Below are 18304 nucleotides of genomic sequence, written 5' to 3'. Positions count from 1 at the left end.
TAATTGAGGAAAGGGGTGGGAGGGGATTGGGGGTAGCCGGGTTGGGGGGGGTTCTCCATCAAATACGGACATGAAGCAACACTTTCTGTACTTAATAATTAATATAATACAGTGCACACACACATTGCAAGGGTTACATGTCATCCATCCGTTGAACAATGACTTTTAAGTGCACTAGAACATAGCGAGCCAGACAAAATATGCACAAATGTGTGCACGATGAAATACGCCTTCTTTCCCCATAAAGATGAAGTAAAAAAAGAAGAAAAAAAAAGAAGAGAAAAAAGCAACAAACGCCTTCCCTAAGCAGAGAGAACTATTCCTCTGAGTTCAAAGTCAGGGGTCTACTCTAAATATTTGTGTATTAAACATAACAGCTAAGATGGAATAAATGGTGGGCTCGAAAAAGAAGTGCAGGGCCTGCAGGAGAAAACAGCACAGAGCTGCAATGCTTCTTAATGTCAGCTCGACTAACACAAACAACCATGAAAAACAAGCCAGAGCTTCAAATCTTGTTGAAAGTATCAGCATTGCTCAGAAGCATGGCCCCTGCAATTCATACTTGTGCTGGGAACGTTGATGGAACTGGTCTGGTCTTTGCAGATAAAGCATCACCTTCTGTCTGTTTCAAAAAATATATAATAAGACAAAAAGCTCTTAGAATTGAGCCAATAATGGCAGTTACGCCTCAGCTGAATCGGTTCAGTGTCCTTACATGCACAGCTTTCGAGGTATGCATCAAGGACCAGTCTAAGTAGGCACTGTGCAGCATGATTAAATCTAAAAAAGGCTGACTCTTACTCAGTTTGTTTGTTTATTGAGGCAAGTAAGGGGGTGCTCTGAGCCTCAGAACTGCATTTAAAGCTGATCTGGCTCCTTCAGACAGCGCTGCATCCGACTTCCTGTTGTCGACTCGCAGTTGCCACAGAAAAAATTGCTGCTGCAGCCTTAGACAACCTACCATACTTTGTATGCCGAAAGAAAAGAGTTAATTAGAAATACAAATTCTCCCAGATTGTTATTAATGGGAACTGTAGAGTAAGCAACACATATTTTGTGCCCATAAGTAATTCTCAGGTATCTTTGATCTGTGGCCCACAGCGGATGCTGCTGCGTGCCGCTGTCTGGCTTCTGGGATTCTGCCAGCGCCAGACATCTGGCTACTTTGTTATCATTGGCTGATCTGCTCCCGGGAGGCCACTCTTGTGACACCAGGCAGAGAGTGTCCTGGCAAGGAAAATTATCAGCACATTTTGAGTGGATTAGAGTTCCAAAGTGGTCTTCAAATCTCTACAGGGGTCTAGAGAGCCATGCTCTACTGGGGGCTCCTCAGGGCTCTGTTTTGACACCACTGTTGATTTGAAAGGCAGCGAGGGTACGGCTCCCACTGTTGCATCTCAGGATTCAGGCAACATCTTAGGAAGTGGGGGGGGGAAAAAAACACCCCAATTATGATCTGTCAGATGTAGGGAGAGGCGGGGGGAGGCACCAAAGACTTTCCTTGATTAGTGTGGAAATTCTGCGTAGCAGCAAATGTTTGTACTAGATTGGAGTATGTCGCTTATACTCCGGTGTCATGTCTGGCAAAAATACATTAAGCCCGCATTCATTTTTTACTTACTAATGCAGTTTTGTTGTTCTTCGGATTCTGCTGCTGAGAAATTTCACATTCATAATACCTTTTGCCTTGAGCTTTTTATATATATTTTTTTCAACTCTAAGGGAGTTAAATACGACTCCATCTAAGAGGTTGTGTCTGACAATCCGTCACACAAAACACTTAGAGGTCAAAGAAAAGAATGCTGCCTAAGCACTGGCTTAGTGGAGGGAAAAAAAGCCATGATGTGACAATCTGAACCTTATTCACAGAATTGATTGAGGTATCGTGTCTTCTCCCTTTTTTCTCTTGGCGTTTCCATTTGTGAATACAAAGCTGCGGTGACCCATAAATATTACATGGTGTGGAGATGCAAAGCAGGAATTAATGACTGGTGTGTGTGTGTCTGTGTGTGTGCGTGTGAGTGAGAGAGAGAGAGAGAGAGCGTGCGTAAGGCAGGTCCCTATGGGATTCTGCTTAGACAGGCGGGCATAGCGAGGGTGTGGTCTCTCTATCTCTGTCTCTCTTGCACACAATGTAGGCTGTATTTTTTCCCTCCACTTATCCACTGGGATGCAGGATTTTGGCCAGTGTGCTAACCTGCTGTCAGTAGGCCTGAGATTGCATTGCACTGTATGTTCACTGACTTATCCACTAAACTAATCCCGATGATTCGACACAGAAACAGGGCTAAAGCTTTAAAGTCACAATGTTTTGGTCCTGCTAAACGATGTGACATCATTTGCTGTTTATTATAACAAGAGTGCGGAAAGTGCTCACATCTAATGAGTTGGAAAAGCTGTCTCTCTTTTTGAAAGCTCCGTTAGCCCGAAGTTTAGCATTAGATTTGACAGCAAGTTTCATAAATAACCATTTTGTCAACTTCAGGCAATATGCATGAAAAACACGCTGATATTTTTGGAAATGGGTTGAAAGTATGGTCATTTTACACTCAACAAAGTAACTAGCAGTTTTAATCAATACTGAAAGTAATTATTAGTTGCACTGTTTGACCTACACATAATAATGTACGCCCTATAAACTTGACAAGATGATCCAAACTGTGGACCGAGGCCTGATTGGTTCCATCAAAGTTTATATTAAAGGATAAGCTAACATGTCATCAGGCCACGGCGAGGTAATGACAAAGTAGTTACACGGAGATACAAGAAAGAGACTGACGAGCAGAAAAATACAGACACAGAGAAAGAGAGGCAGAGAGTGAGATCAGCTTTTCCTCTCTGCTTAGCGTGATGAATCGTTTGAGGAGGGGCCACTTGACACCTGTCACCTAACCAGCCAGGCACAATTACCTCCAGGGGGAGGACGGGGGACTTGCTAGGGAGTTGCGCATAGCTCCCAGTGAAATAGGCGAGCGTTTGAAGATCATTAGTGTTACAGGCCCTGTCTTCGTGGCCCCGTCCAACCTCCTGAATGGCTTGCTTTGATCACGGCACTGCGTTTTTGTCAATAGTATGAGTACACCGCATAAATTATAAAGTTATACACACAAAGTCAGCAGGTAAAATGCCACGCTCAATTTCTGCTTCGGCCACAGATGGGCAGATGATTGCAGGTAATGAGCATCATCATCATCATCATCACGATCATCCTCCTGCAACCAATAATGTGCGGTGGCCGAGCTCTCATGTTGCTATTATGTTCAGGCCAATAGCTTTGGAAAGTGGCACTCACATGTTTTTATAGTGAAAGAGAAAAAATATCAGTGAAGGGTCTCAGAAAAAAATCTGTGTTATGTAACTGTGAATCCAAATTTCTCCTGCCATGAAAGAGTGAGTAATTAGGCTAATGTGTATTTTTATTCAACCAATTTAAAGATTTATTTTACGTTTTTTGGGCAGTTAATCGAGAGGTCCGTGGTTCGATCCCTGGCTGCTCCAGTCTGCATGTCGAAGTATCGTTGGGCAAGATACTGAACCCTGAGTCACCCCCCATGTGAGTTTGTGAATGCTTGATGAATGAGTGGTTAAATGGAGTAGGAAAGCGCTATACAGAGTAGCCCATTTGTTTACAGTGGGGCAGGTAAATGTGACAAAGTAAATAATGTGAGGCTGTTAAAGACAAGGTTAGACCGGTAATGTTTTAAAAATCTCTAAATAAAATATAATTACTGCAAAACTGGAGTCATGATAAATAATAAATATTATATATATAAAGGTATAATCCTCAAACATGCACAGCTTAAATTCACTTGGATAACTGGATTCATATAAATAATATGAGCACAAACAGAAAAAAAAAATCCACATCCTGTATATGTTGATGGCGAGTTCAAGATTAAACAGTATAGACAATTTCACAGATGACAGACATTCAGATATGTCACGCAACGCACAAGTGCCGCAGCACGCCCCTTAAGTATTGTGTTTCGCAGTGCACTGCAGCGGTTTCAGCGAAGACATGATCATTATAGCTGATGAGGCAAGGGCTTCGGATGATGACAGCGTGACAGCAGAGAGCTTTTTAATTTGTCGGATCAGATTGTGACACGCTCCATCACAGGACGGAGGAAATCTTTTCATTTGTGCAGAAGAGAGTGGGGGAAAGGAGGTCAATTAGCATCAGCCATTAGACAACTCAGTGACAAGCAATATATTACTGTGCGGGACAGTCAAACTAATGAGAGAGGCAGCAGAAATGTTCATCCAGGTCAGACACAATTCTACAACCAGCCTGGTACATTAATCACTTTGTATAGCGGTTGACATATGCATTCTTCTCCTCATGTGCACTGCCTTCCTCACCAGCACCTTTTCTGCCATTTGAAGTCTCAAAGGAATGACTGTCATGTCAAATATTATCCTACAGAGCCGTGTGAGTCGATGATAAACCAAACTGATTCAGTTTACGGTTAAAAAACAACAACAAATGTGCTTTGTTACATATGTAAAATTTTGTTCATTCTGTCCCGTTATTTAAGGTTAATCTGCAAAATGTGGCCAAAACCGTAGGATACATTACCAGATGTGAGGATGACCACGCTTTTTTCGAGCTCACAAAGCCTGCCTACACTGTGATCTTTGCCAAAAGCAGCATGAAAGAAAGGATCTCATTTTATCAGCAGAGGCAGTCTCAAAGTGAGTTTTTTTTTCCTCCTTTCCCTTTGCCAGGCAGGCTTTATTTGACTGACTGTCAGGTATCACGCGCCTCTCTCGATATTGATCTGAAGTACCTAAAGGTATGTGACATCATTATGAGGCTTGACCTTATCATCTGCTGCCCTGCAGCCTATAGGCAGGGCTGGGCCAGAATCTAATGCCTCTCCCCTAAAGGTTGGCATCTGGTGCGTAATAGGGAAATTGGTGCTGGTGTTATTTGTTTTCCTGACCTCTTAGCCTGAGGTTGACTTCACTACTACACCAGGTTAGCAGGTTTTGCTGTTGGCTGCAGTAAAGGAATCAACAGAAAGTGATGAAATTAGCAACACCGGTGTAAAAACGTACAAATAAATAAACAATGGAAATAATTGTGGAGTCTAAAAAGCAGCATTTTACCATGTTTCTATATTTGAAATGACTGTGTGCAATGTGAAGGGTGATACTTTCAATGGTGTAACCCTCATATGATTATCAGCTGACTCTGCAGTTTGTTGTTTTTGTTTTTCAGCCTTTACGAATCACTAATAATTTGGTTCATTCTCACAGACTTCATCAGTTTCAGTCGTTTTTATCTAAACAGCTCAGAAATCAAGTGTAAGACAGGATGCATCTGAATCAGCTGCACATTTATACACTAAGAAGACTCAAAAGAGGAAAGAGACCAAAACAGAGCTAAAAGAGAGAATGTAGGGTTAAAAATAACACAGTCACATCCTACAACTGCTCGTGTGTAAACAACCGTTTGCCTGCACATTTGCCCGCTTTTTAAAGTTAATATGTCAGATCTTGTTCCACTGACCCCAAGCGGCAAAAGAAAAAATAGTTTCCTGCAGATTTGTAAGTAAAGTTCAGTGAAAGCCCCCTTCCCTCCAGCTTTTTGGACTGCAAAGTCATAAAAATGTCCAAATTTTTTTTCTGTCTCAAACTACCCATAAAATCATTAGTTGTCATTAATCTCTGGCTCTCTTCCACTGCATGCCTTTTGTCCTGTCATTCTCCCCTCATTCCAACTAGGTCGCGGCAGATGGCCGCCCCTCCCTGAGCCTGGTTCTGCTGGAGGTTTCTTCCTGTTAAAAGGGAGTTTTTCTTTCCCACTGTTGCCAAAGTGCTTGCTCATAGGGGGTCATATGATTGTTGGGAGTTTCTCTGTTGTATTATTGCAGGGTCTACTTTACAATATAAAGCGCCTTGAGGTGACTGTTGTTGTGATTTGGCGCTGTATACGTAGAATTGAACTGAGCTGAATTAAAACATAATTTGACTGTCTCGCAAACTGTTGATGCTCATACTTTGCCCCACGGAGAGATCAAATGCGCTTACAGTCGAGCTGCGATTCTGGAGCAGTTTTTGAACCCGCTTTCATTATCTCAAGTGGCGAGCCACTTGTTCCGCCTGAGAGCTACAGTACAGTATGTGACATTTAGTAAATCCTGAAGGCTTCTACCTTTTGTTGTATGCATTTAAACAACACATTAAAGCCTGAATGTTCCTCGTGGAACCTGTCACATTTCCCAGGTAAAGCAGATGAATAAATAAAACGCTGCTTTTGGTGACTGAAACACATCCCCCCCCCCCTCCCCCCACTCTCGTTTTTGTGTGTGTGATTTGCTGTTGCCTTGAGTTAGATCCTGATCTCTTTGTAGACCCTCTCCCAACAAGCATTGACCTTCTGCTCCAGCATGTAAAGAGCTCCACGAGATCAGAAAAGGTAGGGGGAAGCTGTGAATAAAGGCATCACCACTGCGAGCAGTCGAGAGACTTCATCCACTTCACTCCACACTTCTCTCCCTCTCCTCTCTGCCTCTGCCTCACAGTCGAGCTTTATCTCTGTGTTCAGTCTAGGAGCGGAGATACCTTGTTGGCGGCACAAAGGAGCGGTTCTGTAATAAAAACAGCTGTCTCTGGTGGTCTTGGTGTAATTGGGATTGTTAACGTGGAGAGCTCCTGAGGGAGGCTGAGAAGAGTATGTCTTTGTGTAAAAGCACACAGACACCTCTGCAGCACTCCTTGATTCGAATGTAAGTAAGAGAGTGAGGAGGAGGAGGAGGGGAGAAAAAAAGCAAACAAGTCACCTGAGTTATATCAAGCCTTGCTGCATGTGCTCCCTGTTTTACTTTTTGGCTTTACTTTTATTTTTAGATGGAGCAGATTTATTTATATATGTATGTAGCAAAGATCCTTGAAGTGCTAGAAATCTTTTTTTCCTTTTTTCTTTTTTTGCACAATTACACTGAGGCTATATGTTTTTAAAGGCAAGGTATGTGCAACTTAAACAACTATGTGTTTTTTTTTTCTAATAGCAACATTGCCTCAAATTACTGTATCAGTGTGATGATATAAATGGAGGGAAAACTATTTAAAACTGGAGGAGCATTTGGCTAACTATATGAAAATGTTGAAAAAACTCATATTTGCACATCAAAATATTTTCACAGTGTAAAAATAAAATTGAAAAAATCAGAAAGGCTGTTCTGATTAATGCATTTTATTTTCTTTAATAAAATATTGTCGTGAGTTAGATGTAATAATTTATTTATTGCTGATGAATGATTAAAGATAAAAATTGAAATGCTGCACATAACGTGTTGTTTATAATTAAAAATTCTATAAATAAAAAAAAAAGGAAAACAGTAATACGTTAAACCAATACAGTAAAACAAATATAACAGCTTTAAAAAGAAAAGGGGGAAATATGTGGAATTGCAGCTTAATTGTGTTTCTGTTTGCCATGACAGACCCTTCAAAGGTAATTCTGTTAAACATTCTGACACGGTGTCCTCCCTCAAACGTGAGAAAGCTGTTGGCAAAGGAAGTAAAAGCCTTAGGTATGTGAACACACTCGCGAAAGTGTTGAAAGTGCACTTCAAAGTCAATTGCTTGGGAGAAGCTGGGGCTGATTTATTTGACTTAAGATATACTTTTTTGTGTGTTTCATTGTGGATGAAAATTTCATACACCGATTTAGAGGTGGTGAAATATAAATGATTTCTTTAAAGTTTCATCATAAATCAGTCTGTCGGTGTATGTGAGCAGACACTGATTGCTCCTTGATGTCTCCCGAGCCTGATCTCTGTCTCCCGAAGTCTGGAGGTGGCTCCAGCAGCGCCTGTTGTCCCGCTGGGGAACAACATATTTCTGCAGCTGGATGGCTCTCTTGCAGTGTGCAGCAACACCAACAGGCTTGTTGTGGCAGCCATGGGGACATATTAAACGTATGTGCGCATTAGAAAAAAATACAGCGAACATGGCATCGAGTCGCTTGCAAAGACACACGCTGTATTCAGGAAAGCGCGTTTTTAATCGCGGCTGTAATATCTGTATTTAAAAAAAAAAAATGAAGGCGCAGACACAAAGCAGAGCGGCGAGATGTAGACTTTAATTATAAGAATGAGAACAGACTTAATGTTCTTTGAAAAAGGAAGTGATGTGTGGATGTGGAACATTTGATATTAGTAACATGTTTAAGGAGATTAGTGATCTTTTCAAACACATTCATCATCGCCTTACACCTGTCACAAGAAGTGTGACAGGTGTAAGGCCGAGTGTCTCTCTCTGTCTCTGTCTAAACACAGATTATATATATATATATATATATATATATATATATATATATATATATATATATATATATATATATATATATATATAACGATTGAATATTTCCACTCTCCTTTAGCTTAGGCTACTTAGAAAACAATTAGCTGTTTCTATAGACGGAGCCATATTAAATAAATTAGGCACCCCTTGTTAATTACAACGTGATTAAACGTTTTAATTACGTTACCGATAATGTGGCGTAATTAGCAAAGAGATAAGATAATAGGCTGCTATGACAAGTGTGTGGATTTACAATTTAACAGTGTTCATTACTTTAAAAGGAAAAATCCACTTTTATTGTCATTCATTAACGTGCAGCCTTTACGCATAGATTTCAACGTAGAGGATTAACAAAAAAAAAAAAACATTAGGTACAATTCGTGATTCTTTAGGTATTTTCTTTTTTTCAAGATTACAAAATATGGTTATATATTTAGTATAATTTCATATGATTTTTACTTTGGATGCTAAGATAGTAATCGAGTCACTTGCCATTCCTGTTTCAAAACTCTGTAAAAACCTTTAGTTATCGTAGTAATCAGTTTTTTTCCCCTTTACTATAGCGGAAAAACTTGTGTAAAGGGGAGCTGTCCCTGTCCGTCGTGATAATTTACTTCTATTCTCCCTCCGCGTTCAATATTTCCATGTATTTTTTTAATTCAAGATTTTAAATCCAAGATTTTAAAAATATAGAAATATTTTCTGCTACAACAAACCGGGATTCCGACTTTTATTGGACACGGTGTTGGTAACAAGGTGTTGGTGGTGTTGGTGATGAAGTAGATTCATTTGAAATAAATGCCTTGTTGCAGACTGCCCATGCGCAGAGTCCCCAGCGGCGGCGGCTGTGGTGGTGGTGGTGGTGTGGCTAATGAAGAATAATAAATCATGAAAGGGTTTTTTTTTCAGGTGCGCTCAAAAGGGTGTGTGTGTGTGCGAGTGTGTGAGTGAGTGAGACACTGAGAGCGCTGTAGAGAGAGAAGGGAGAGGGTGTGTATGCGCGTGTGTGTGTAAGAGAGAGAGAGCGAGAGAGAGAGAGAGAGGCGGAGAGAGACTCAGTCTGCCCTTCGCCTCAGAGCAGAGGCAGTTCGGGTCCCCGCAGCATTCAACGTAGTCGAAGAGGTACAATACAGAGACTGTCATCGCCATTACTTCTCACTTACGGTCATATCAAGACGGAAACTTTTGAGGGGAAAAAATAAACAGGTCAACGAGAACGGCAACAGTTTTCAAACTTGAAGTATTTTTGGAAATCCTAAGAGACGGAGAGAAACTTTTTTTTCTTGCTGGCGTCGTTGATGAGGAGCTCTGCCAAAAATAATCCAAGGCACACAACAACAACAACAACAAAGAAAACATACTTGTGTAGTACAAGGTGGGGGGCAAGCTGAAGGAGAAAAGGCACAAAGTGTTTTTGAACCATTGCGCCACAAGTCCACAACGGGAAGAGGTATCATCGGCGCTCGGCTGTATGGTTTGTTGGCGTCTGTGATATCTCATTCGCCACAAAAAGACGAGACGCCTCTCCGTTTCCTCCGCGCGCAATAATAAATAGATGTGATTCAGTGTTGGACGACCGTCTTCAACCGACACTTTATTCGACAGTGACTTGAGATTCCTGCGAAGCAATTGGGCTTCAACTCCCGACCAGAGGAGGCGGAGTCTTAACTTATTAAAAGGAACTTGCCGAGGCTTGGACGCCCGCAAATATGATGATGATGTCTCTGAACAGCAAGCAGCCTTTTGCCATGGCCCACGCCAGCTTGCCCGAACCCAAGTACTCGTTGCATTCCTCCTCGTCCTCCACTCTGACTTCCAATGCACCTTCGTCCTCCTGCTCATCCTCCCGACACAGCAGCACCATCATCAGCAGCAGCGGCAGCAGCAGCAGCTCGGAGGCGATGCGCAGAGCCTGTCTCCCAACCCCACCGGTATGTATTCTGCATAATCACTGCTTAAAGGCACATTTTGACAGCCCACTTTTTTTTTTCGTTGCTTGATGTTTTTTTCATGTCTGCACAGCAAATCACCCAACACCTCCATATTTTTTTTCCTCCTCTCTGCTCAACTTATGTATTCAGTCGGCTTTGCCTTTCGTATTAATTTTTATGACCTGGGATGTTGCATGTGTCTTGTTTTGTGTGCTCCCTCCTTTTTTTTAGGATTTCTTTTTTCACATTCTGGAAATGTTTTAAACCGAGGAGTGGAGGGAGAATTCCCTGCTGACAGTTATGTGTGCATTCTATTTGCAATTGCAGAGCAATATATTCGGAGGCTTGGATGAGAGTTTATTGGCCCGGGCTGAAGCTCTAGCGGCGGTGGATATAGTCTCGCAGACCAAGAGCCACCACCACCCACCACATCACAGTCCCTTCAAGCCGGACGCAACCTACCACACCATGAACACGCTCCCCTGCACGTCGTCTTCCTCCTCTTCCTCCTCGGTGCCTATCTCTCATCCATCCGCCCTGGCTGGCCACCATCACCACCACCACCACCATCACCACCAGCCTCACCAGGCACTGGAGGGGGACCTGCTGGATCACATCACCCCTGGACTGGCACTAGGAGCCATGGCAGGACCGGATGGCTCGGTGGTTTCCACGCCTGCGCACCCTGCCCACATGGCGGGCATGAACCACATGCACCAGGCAGCTATCAACATGGCTCATGCCCACGGGCTACCGCCGCACATGGGCATGAACGACGTGGACGCCGATCCAAGGGACTTGGAAGCCTTCGCGGAGAGGTTTAAGCAGAGACGGATCAAACTCGGGGTTACCCAGGCGGATGTAGGGGCAGCTTTAGCCAGTCTGAAGATTCCTGGGGTGGGCTCCCTCAGCCAAAGCACCATCTGCCGATTCGAGTCCCTCACGCTCTCACATAACAACATGATCGCTTTGAAGCCCATCCTGCAAGCGTGGCTAGAAGAAGCCGAGAAATCACACAGGGAGAAACTTAATAAACCCGAGTTGTTCAACGGCGCGGAGAAAAAGAGGAAGCGCACGTCGATAGCCGCACCGGAGAAGAGATCGCTGGAGGCCTATTTTGCCATTCAGCCGCGTCCCTCCTCGGAGAAAATCGCAGCAATCGCAGAAAAGCTGGACCTGAAAAAGAACGTGGTGCGGGTCTGGTTTTGCAACCAGCGACAGAAACAGAAACGAATGAAGTACTCTGCATGCGTCTGAAAAAAAAAAAACCCACCACCCTCAAAAAGACTTGGAACTGTTTAGAGATGATTTGTATCATATTTCCTATCTCACACGTTTTTTTCAATCATCGATGACTTTGTGCTTTGAACTTCGAAAAAAAATCCTGAAATCGAACAATGACTGACAAAAAAGAAAAAGAGAGAAAAAACTCGAGAGAGAGAGAGAGAGAGAAAGAAAAAACAGATCCAGTCACGTCTTTTACTCGCTGAGAGGAAGATGTGGAGTCAAGTAAAGCGTCGTTTGACAGAGCAAGTAAGACCACTGTTTCCACACTTACTATGCTTCACCTTTTTAATGCCAACGCAGTATGACTTACAGGACTCTACGCTTTAATTTGTATTTATAATTCATTTCAAATGGTGACTATAGTTTGGTTTAGAACTCCCACCTTCCCCACCCTCAAAGTGAAAATAGCGGGGCCATTTAACTCAAAGCACTTGGTTGGTGAATATTGGTGTTTATATTTTTGGCTTATAGGATAAGCTATATCCCCCCACCCCCCCTCCAAGTTCATGACAGTGCAGTCTGACATTTATTCAGGGTCCACGAGGGGGATTAAGAGGACCACACACCACTTGTTCTTTTAAGCTAATATTAGATTACTGCCAAATATCCTTGTGTAAATGAATAACTTCCTTGTCTCTCTCTCACACACACATACACACACACACACACTTCATTTTGTGTCTAAATGTGTTATTAATTCCACTTATTTTTGTTACCACATGTGCTCAAAGTCGGGGATCTATTTTTTAAGATACCCTGGGTTTGGATTAAGTTAAGGTTAATATTATTCTAATTATTATTATTATTATTATTATTATTATTATTATTATTATTATTAGGCCTCAGTATGTGGGATTATCAAAACAGGGTGGCTTCTACAGATTTTTTCGCTATTTAAAAGAAAATTTGATTTGTCGCCGGCTACAATAAGTTTACAATCCAGCGTGGGCCGGTGTCTTATGAAGTATTTATTGAGTGAGGTCATGTTTACTTCATTATATATTTATTGGGATTTCCCCCCACCCCCCAACACTACCACCCCACCCCCTTCTCCTCCTCCTCCTCGTTTTGCTTGAGAAAATCAAATTCTGACAGCAAGTTAAGCGTGTTGTTCTGGTTTAAAGGGAAACGACTGTAAAACGTACAGTCACAAAATTGTTTTTGCGACTTTTAGCGTCTGAGATGGTACAATCGAGATATATATGAGATAGTATTCTGTTTTTATATTATTTTATGTATGTTTTCCCCCCTCTCCTGCTATTTATTTGTATAAATATACGCGCATCGTTATGGAGTCGTTGCTTGTTAAATCACCTTGTTTAAGTAATGTTTTGTTTTTGTTTTTGTTTTTTTGTTTTTCTTGAAGAGAAAAAGAAACAGCTTCATGGAAGTATACGTGTACAATGTAAATATTTCATTGGAACCAGTCGATGCACATAAATATATCCGTACAGGTTTTTGCTGTATTGCTGTTTAGCTGAGGTAACTTATTTCTGTAATGTATGTTGCTTTTGGTTCCCTGGTTAAATAATTCTATTAATTTATTACATCCATGTAATTTTAATTAATTTATTTATTGAACTGCAATATGTGTTTCATTAAAGAACAAACTTTAACATTTAATCGGACGTTTTTCCATGACTACACTGTGCAAAGTGGCTCTCCCAGACATATTAATATTCTTTTATTTATTCATCTATTTATTTATTGATGAGGAGGAGGGAAACTGTTTAGCTGTGGGCTACGCAGCTCTTTTTTTCTTCTTCTTTTTAGAGATGGCTGGTGGGTAGAGCAGACGTTATTGGAGTATTTTTACTTCAAATACCTCTCTCTTTAAAAAAAAGACATGACTTTTTGGTACCAAAATGTGTCCAGGTTGTTTTATTTATAACACAACATGTGGACTGTCACAGTCCTTATGAGCAAGGCATAACCACCAACCCCACTCCCTATACCCAATCTGTTCTCTGGCTTATCCGGGCAATATAAGAGCATGAGATGAATACCAAAAATTAAAATGTGAAATTGCTTTTCTTCTTCTTCTGCTTCTTCTTCGTCTTGCCTTTCTGGTTTCGCCACCCTCCTCCAGGCCTAGACATAAAGCAGGCCCTACAGGAACCACTTCCCCTCTATTCCATCAACGTTAAAGACACACGTGGCGTCTCCACTGACGTGCTGCCAGCTTATGTAGCTCACTGTTGCCTTACCTGAGAGCAAATGCTAATATTCTATTAGAGCCTAATCAGGGGGTCTGTGGAGAGCTAGATGGGTCCCTGGAGCGCAGACTTGCCAGATGTCAGCCCGCCAGAAAAACAGCTCGCCTGCCAACGTGCCCGACTCTATTTAAATACACACTCCAACATGCTTCGCTCGTGCATGCGGGAACACAGGCTTTGAAGCACAACCTTTGGTTCGTAGTTATCGTTAGGTATGAGGAAGAAGAGGAGGAGGGTGATGTGATGTCCACATATTTTGTTGTTGTTGTTTTCTGGGGGGTCTTCAGGGCTTACTGGTCTGCTGGTTTGCTGAGCGCTGAGCAAGCGTTTCAGCACCATGGACAGATCCCTGACAGGCCGGAGGAGCCAAATATTAGCATTTCTGAGACCTGTCATCCACCTTTACGCCAATTATTTACATCACGTGGATTGCATTTTCATGGGATTGTTTTTGGATCACTTCAAACTCATTATAACAGTAAAACACAACAAAACAAAAAACCCAGGATTAAACGAGATGACTTTTTAAATACTTTAAATCTGCTTTAGAAAAATTACATCAGGTGATTCTCAACATATTTTTATAGATTTAAAAATATTATTTTACACATGCAGTATTTCCAAAGAGTGTCAAACAATATTTCGTGTAAATAAAATAAAAGATCCACTAATATCTTAATTAATTTAAATGTGAGGAGTGTACCGTACCTCGGTATTTACACACCTCATTAAAATTAGTCCTATCTGTAAAGCAGCGCCTTCATTAAAAAAAGAAAACTCATCCATAAACCAAATATGCTGAAGCGCCACCCTCGTGACATATTAAGGGTATCAAAACGACCCTATTAATGAGACAGCGGTGATGGTTCATCAATTAAAAGATGCTCCTGGTGAGTGCTTCTAATTTCCCCTAAACGAGCCATTCACTTAATACGTTAATAAGAGCGAATTATTAAATTACACATCGAATTATGAAAACCAGATAATTATGAAGAGCGAGTTAAGCAGTCATTAGCCATCCCTGTTAATTACCGCTGGTCAGGGAGGGCTGCCGAGTGAGTGTCTCATCGGGAATTGAAATTAACTTTATGCAGTGAGCCTCGCTGCTGCAGCTCTGCACAGGAAGACAGGGAGACAGACTGACAGACAGACGGGCAGGCAGCGGGCAGCTTCTTAACCAGACGGCTATTGCCTGTTTGGTTTAAACATATTGGGCGAAAATCGATCTGGATTCTTTGATAGCGAATCAATGTGACCCCAGCGCCGAAAAAAATACGCACACACACATAAAGAAAAGGCCCAAGCACAAAGAAGAAAATCGAAGGTCTATTTTTTTCTTTTCTTCTTAGACATAAAGGCGATATATATATATGTATATATAAAAATTTACCTTAAAGTCACAGACACGTCTGCTCAGACCACGCTGCACGGGCTCCATACATTGAAGCACACGCGTAAGAAAGACACCGTGGGAGCCTTCTACAAAACGAAAAGGGCAGCGCTGTTTCCTTTTGTTATAATTACGCCCTCTGTTTTATTTTTCTCTTTCCCCAGAACAGTTCCCCCCTCTTTCACAGGGATACTGATGAAATTTTAATGAAGCCAGGGACTGTCGGAGCTCCGCCCGGGGACCTGAGAGTAGAATATTTTAACTGTACATTTACGGCAAGTGTCTGCCTTCAAAGACGCGACTGCTCTCGAATTAGACGAACTGTGAGCCATAAAGTGAACGCGCCGCGCACCACGCAATCCCGTATTTATCATCTGTTGGCTGCTCCACGCCTCCAAAATACTGTACAAAAGCCCCGTCAGATGGCCGCTTGAATGCGAAGCGGCACACGCTATTTGATAGTGTCGCCAATCAGTTGTTGTTGATGCAATATTAATCAGCCATCAATAGTCATTAGTTTGTTAAGTGTTCCCCAGAATCTAATCGATGGAGTAGCACTGGATGGCTGGAGGAGGTTGGTGGGATACTTTCTGATCTGGGATGGCATGCAAAGGAGGGAAATCCACACTCTGTGTGCCAGTGAAACATAGCCCTTCTCTCTCTCTCTTTCTCTCTCTCTATCTCTCTCGCTCTCTAATACACTAGCTAAAGCACGTGCACGTACAACCCAAATCCACGTGCACACTCCGAAATCATCACGTCTTTAAACGCTGTGTTGTTCGTCAGATGGGTAAGGCTAGATTGTTAGGCAAGCATCCACTTTTCTGAAATTGGAAACTTCAAGCTGATAAAATGTTTATTTCTTAGTAAATAATCATGAAATAAGATTTTTATTTTCCAGTGTGGTGGTAAAAAGTGAAGCCAAAACGTTTGCCTTTTAAAACTTTCAGAAAAGGCCCGCGCTGCATAGCCTTTATTTTGAAATCTAACCAGAAACGAAGACGCGCTATCCGCACATGCGTAGACAAGAATACGCTCTTCATTAAAAATGTATGACGCTGCTGCATTTAAACTCGTACCTTTATTTGAAGTCATTCATATTTTTTGATGAACGAAATAAAAGGAAAGGTGATGATTTCTAAACCCGGAGCAATAATAAGAGTGGCAAATTAAAACCGTAGCATAGCAAGAAATTATAAATTACAATTTCTGTGAGGGGAAAAATAGTTTTTTTAAAAAAATAAAAAAAAAATAGAAAGAAAATCCCCGTTAATTTAATAGCATAGGAAACATTCATAGCCTTCAACGAAAATAGCTCAGGGGCATGATTAGAGGGTGGGTGTTGAGAAGCCACAGTCACCCCTGACATTTGGCTAACACCAAAACAATGATTTGGGATGCTAAACCAAGTTCCTACCTTCCCACCCCCGAGAGCGTTTTCACATCTCCCCTACATTTGTAAATGAAAACAATAAACTTTCTTTAATTCTTTTAAGGAAAAAAAAAAAAAGATTTCTTTCTTTGCCTTCATTGTTCGTCAGGCTGGTGCAGTTTTGTGAATTTTATTTTTTCCTCATGAAACTAAATGAATATTTGAATGCTTTCGCTTGAGGGGGAATAATGTCTACCCCCCCCCCCCCCCCCCCCCCCCCCCCAGACTCTTTCAATACAGTTATCTCCAACATGGTGAGCATGTTTTAGACTTTATGAAGGACAGATTATATGTGTTAAATAAATTTAGCATTTGGATGTGAGCAGGGTTTGTCAATATAGATAATAATAAATAATTAATTATATCCTCAATAGGATCCAGAGCCTGCTGTGGTACAAATTAATCTCTTGTTATAATAAAGTTCACCATTACGTCATAAAAAAAAATATCCACATGCATTTTGCAATACAGCTTCGTACCGCTAGGAGCGTGCAGGTGCAAAATCTGGAATAGTAATTAACTTTAACGTCAGTGGAGGCTATAAAAAGCTATTTGGTGTGAAAATATATTTGAACATTTTAAACACATCATTTTAGTGAAATCGACTTGACTATGTGTAAAAATATATACCAAAGAATTATATTTTTGGTATATATTAAACATTAAACAATATTTAAAAAATCCTCATTAGTTATTTTTGAAGCAATATTCAATTAAGGCTTTGTAATCCCAATATCATCTTCACTGCTCCTTGAACATATTGATTTTCAGATTTTTGTAAAGTGTAGTTCACGTACCGCTCCGTGAATTTATATCACAAAGGTACACAATGCTGTGGAAATGTGGTAAAAGCTGAACAGAAAAATCCAGTTCATAAGGGTGTGTGACAGGGTGTGTGGAGTTATGTGATGATATGAAGTATATTTTAGAAATGATACAATGGTTCTTCTCTGAAGGGCTAAACTGAAAAATTAAAAAGAACAAAAATCAAGCTCTCATCATGGTATATAAAAATAACTCATCCATATTTTTATATTAATGTCAGCATTAAAATCATTGTGTCAACATTGTTCTTATTACATTTTCAATGCAAATCGAAAAGATAGTAAAATAATTAAATTAATTGTACCAGGTCCAGTTTACATAAATTGTGTACAACCCCTGCTCATGCAGTAACCATACAAAACCCTATACTAAGACCCTTGACCTCAGACTGCTAGATTTCAATCTGCGGATTTGCCATATTGTGCATGAATATAAGAGCTATTAACCAAATGGGTTCATCATTTAATTTCAGGCACATCAAGTCATCATACTGTTATGTATTATGACCTAACATATAAATTGATGCCATAAAGTGCCTTCAGCTATCAAATATTTAACAACACTGGATGTGTATACATGTTTATGGACCAGCAGGCCTCCTCCTAGCGTTCCCTTTTGCTTGGTCTTCCTTCCTTGCGACCACTGAGTTTTACACTTCCTTGCTCTCAGAGGCTGTTTTGGTGTTCTGAATGAGTAAGTTGTAGACCGCTTAGAGACTGGACCTTAATGAGAAGGTGGTAGAGCTGTCTAGTGGATGTGTGTTCATTGGGCTTTGACAGCCGTGCTCTGTTGCAGATCTATTAATCATACCCACAAGGAGTGTTAGTCTCTCTCTCCCTTTCTCCCTCGCTCTCTCTCCCTCACTCATTCACTCACTCACTCTCAGTTTTCAGTTTATACAGAACAGAAT

The 18304-nt window shown here is 41.2% G+C and overlaps 1 protein-coding gene across 1 annotated transcript; it reads left to right on the top strand.

Annotated features, from left to right (window-relative positions):
- The first annotated feature begins 9369 nt into the window (after positions 1–9369).
- pou4f2 (POU class 4 homeobox 2) lies at positions 9370–12332 on the top strand. Its single transcript, XM_006796058.3, has 2 exons — positions 9370–10244; positions 10572–12332. The coding sequence occupies exons 1-2, from the start codon at positions 10023–10025 to the stop codon at positions 11499–11501; spliced, it is 1152 nt and encodes a 383-aa protein (XP_006796121.1). The 5' UTR covers positions 9370–10022; the 3' UTR covers positions 11502–12332.
- The last annotated feature ends 5972 nt before the right edge of the window (positions 12333–18304 follow it).

This window comes from Neolamprologus brichardi, chromosome 6 (assembly GCF_056152115.1).
Source record: "Neolamprologus brichardi isolate AB-2024 chromosome 6, ASM5615211v1, whole genome shotgun sequence".
In the NCBI taxonomy this organism is placed as follows: domain Eukaryota; kingdom Metazoa; phylum Chordata; class Actinopteri; order Cichliformes; family Cichlidae; genus Neolamprologus; species Neolamprologus brichardi.
The sequence above is the reverse complement of the archived record's forward strand: the minus strand, read 5'-3'. Positions and strand labels throughout refer to the sequence as shown.

Bases quoted from the DNA above. Each gene is read 5' to 3' on its own strand.
- pou4f2 (XM_006796058.3), top strand. From the start codon at position 10,023: ATGATGATGATGTCTCTGAACAGCAAGCAGCCTTTTGCCATGGCCCAC. The intron at 10,245-10,571 runs GTATGTATTCTG...TTGCAATTGCAG, and splicing joins CCTGTCTCCCAACCCCACCG to AGCAATATATTCGGAGGCTT.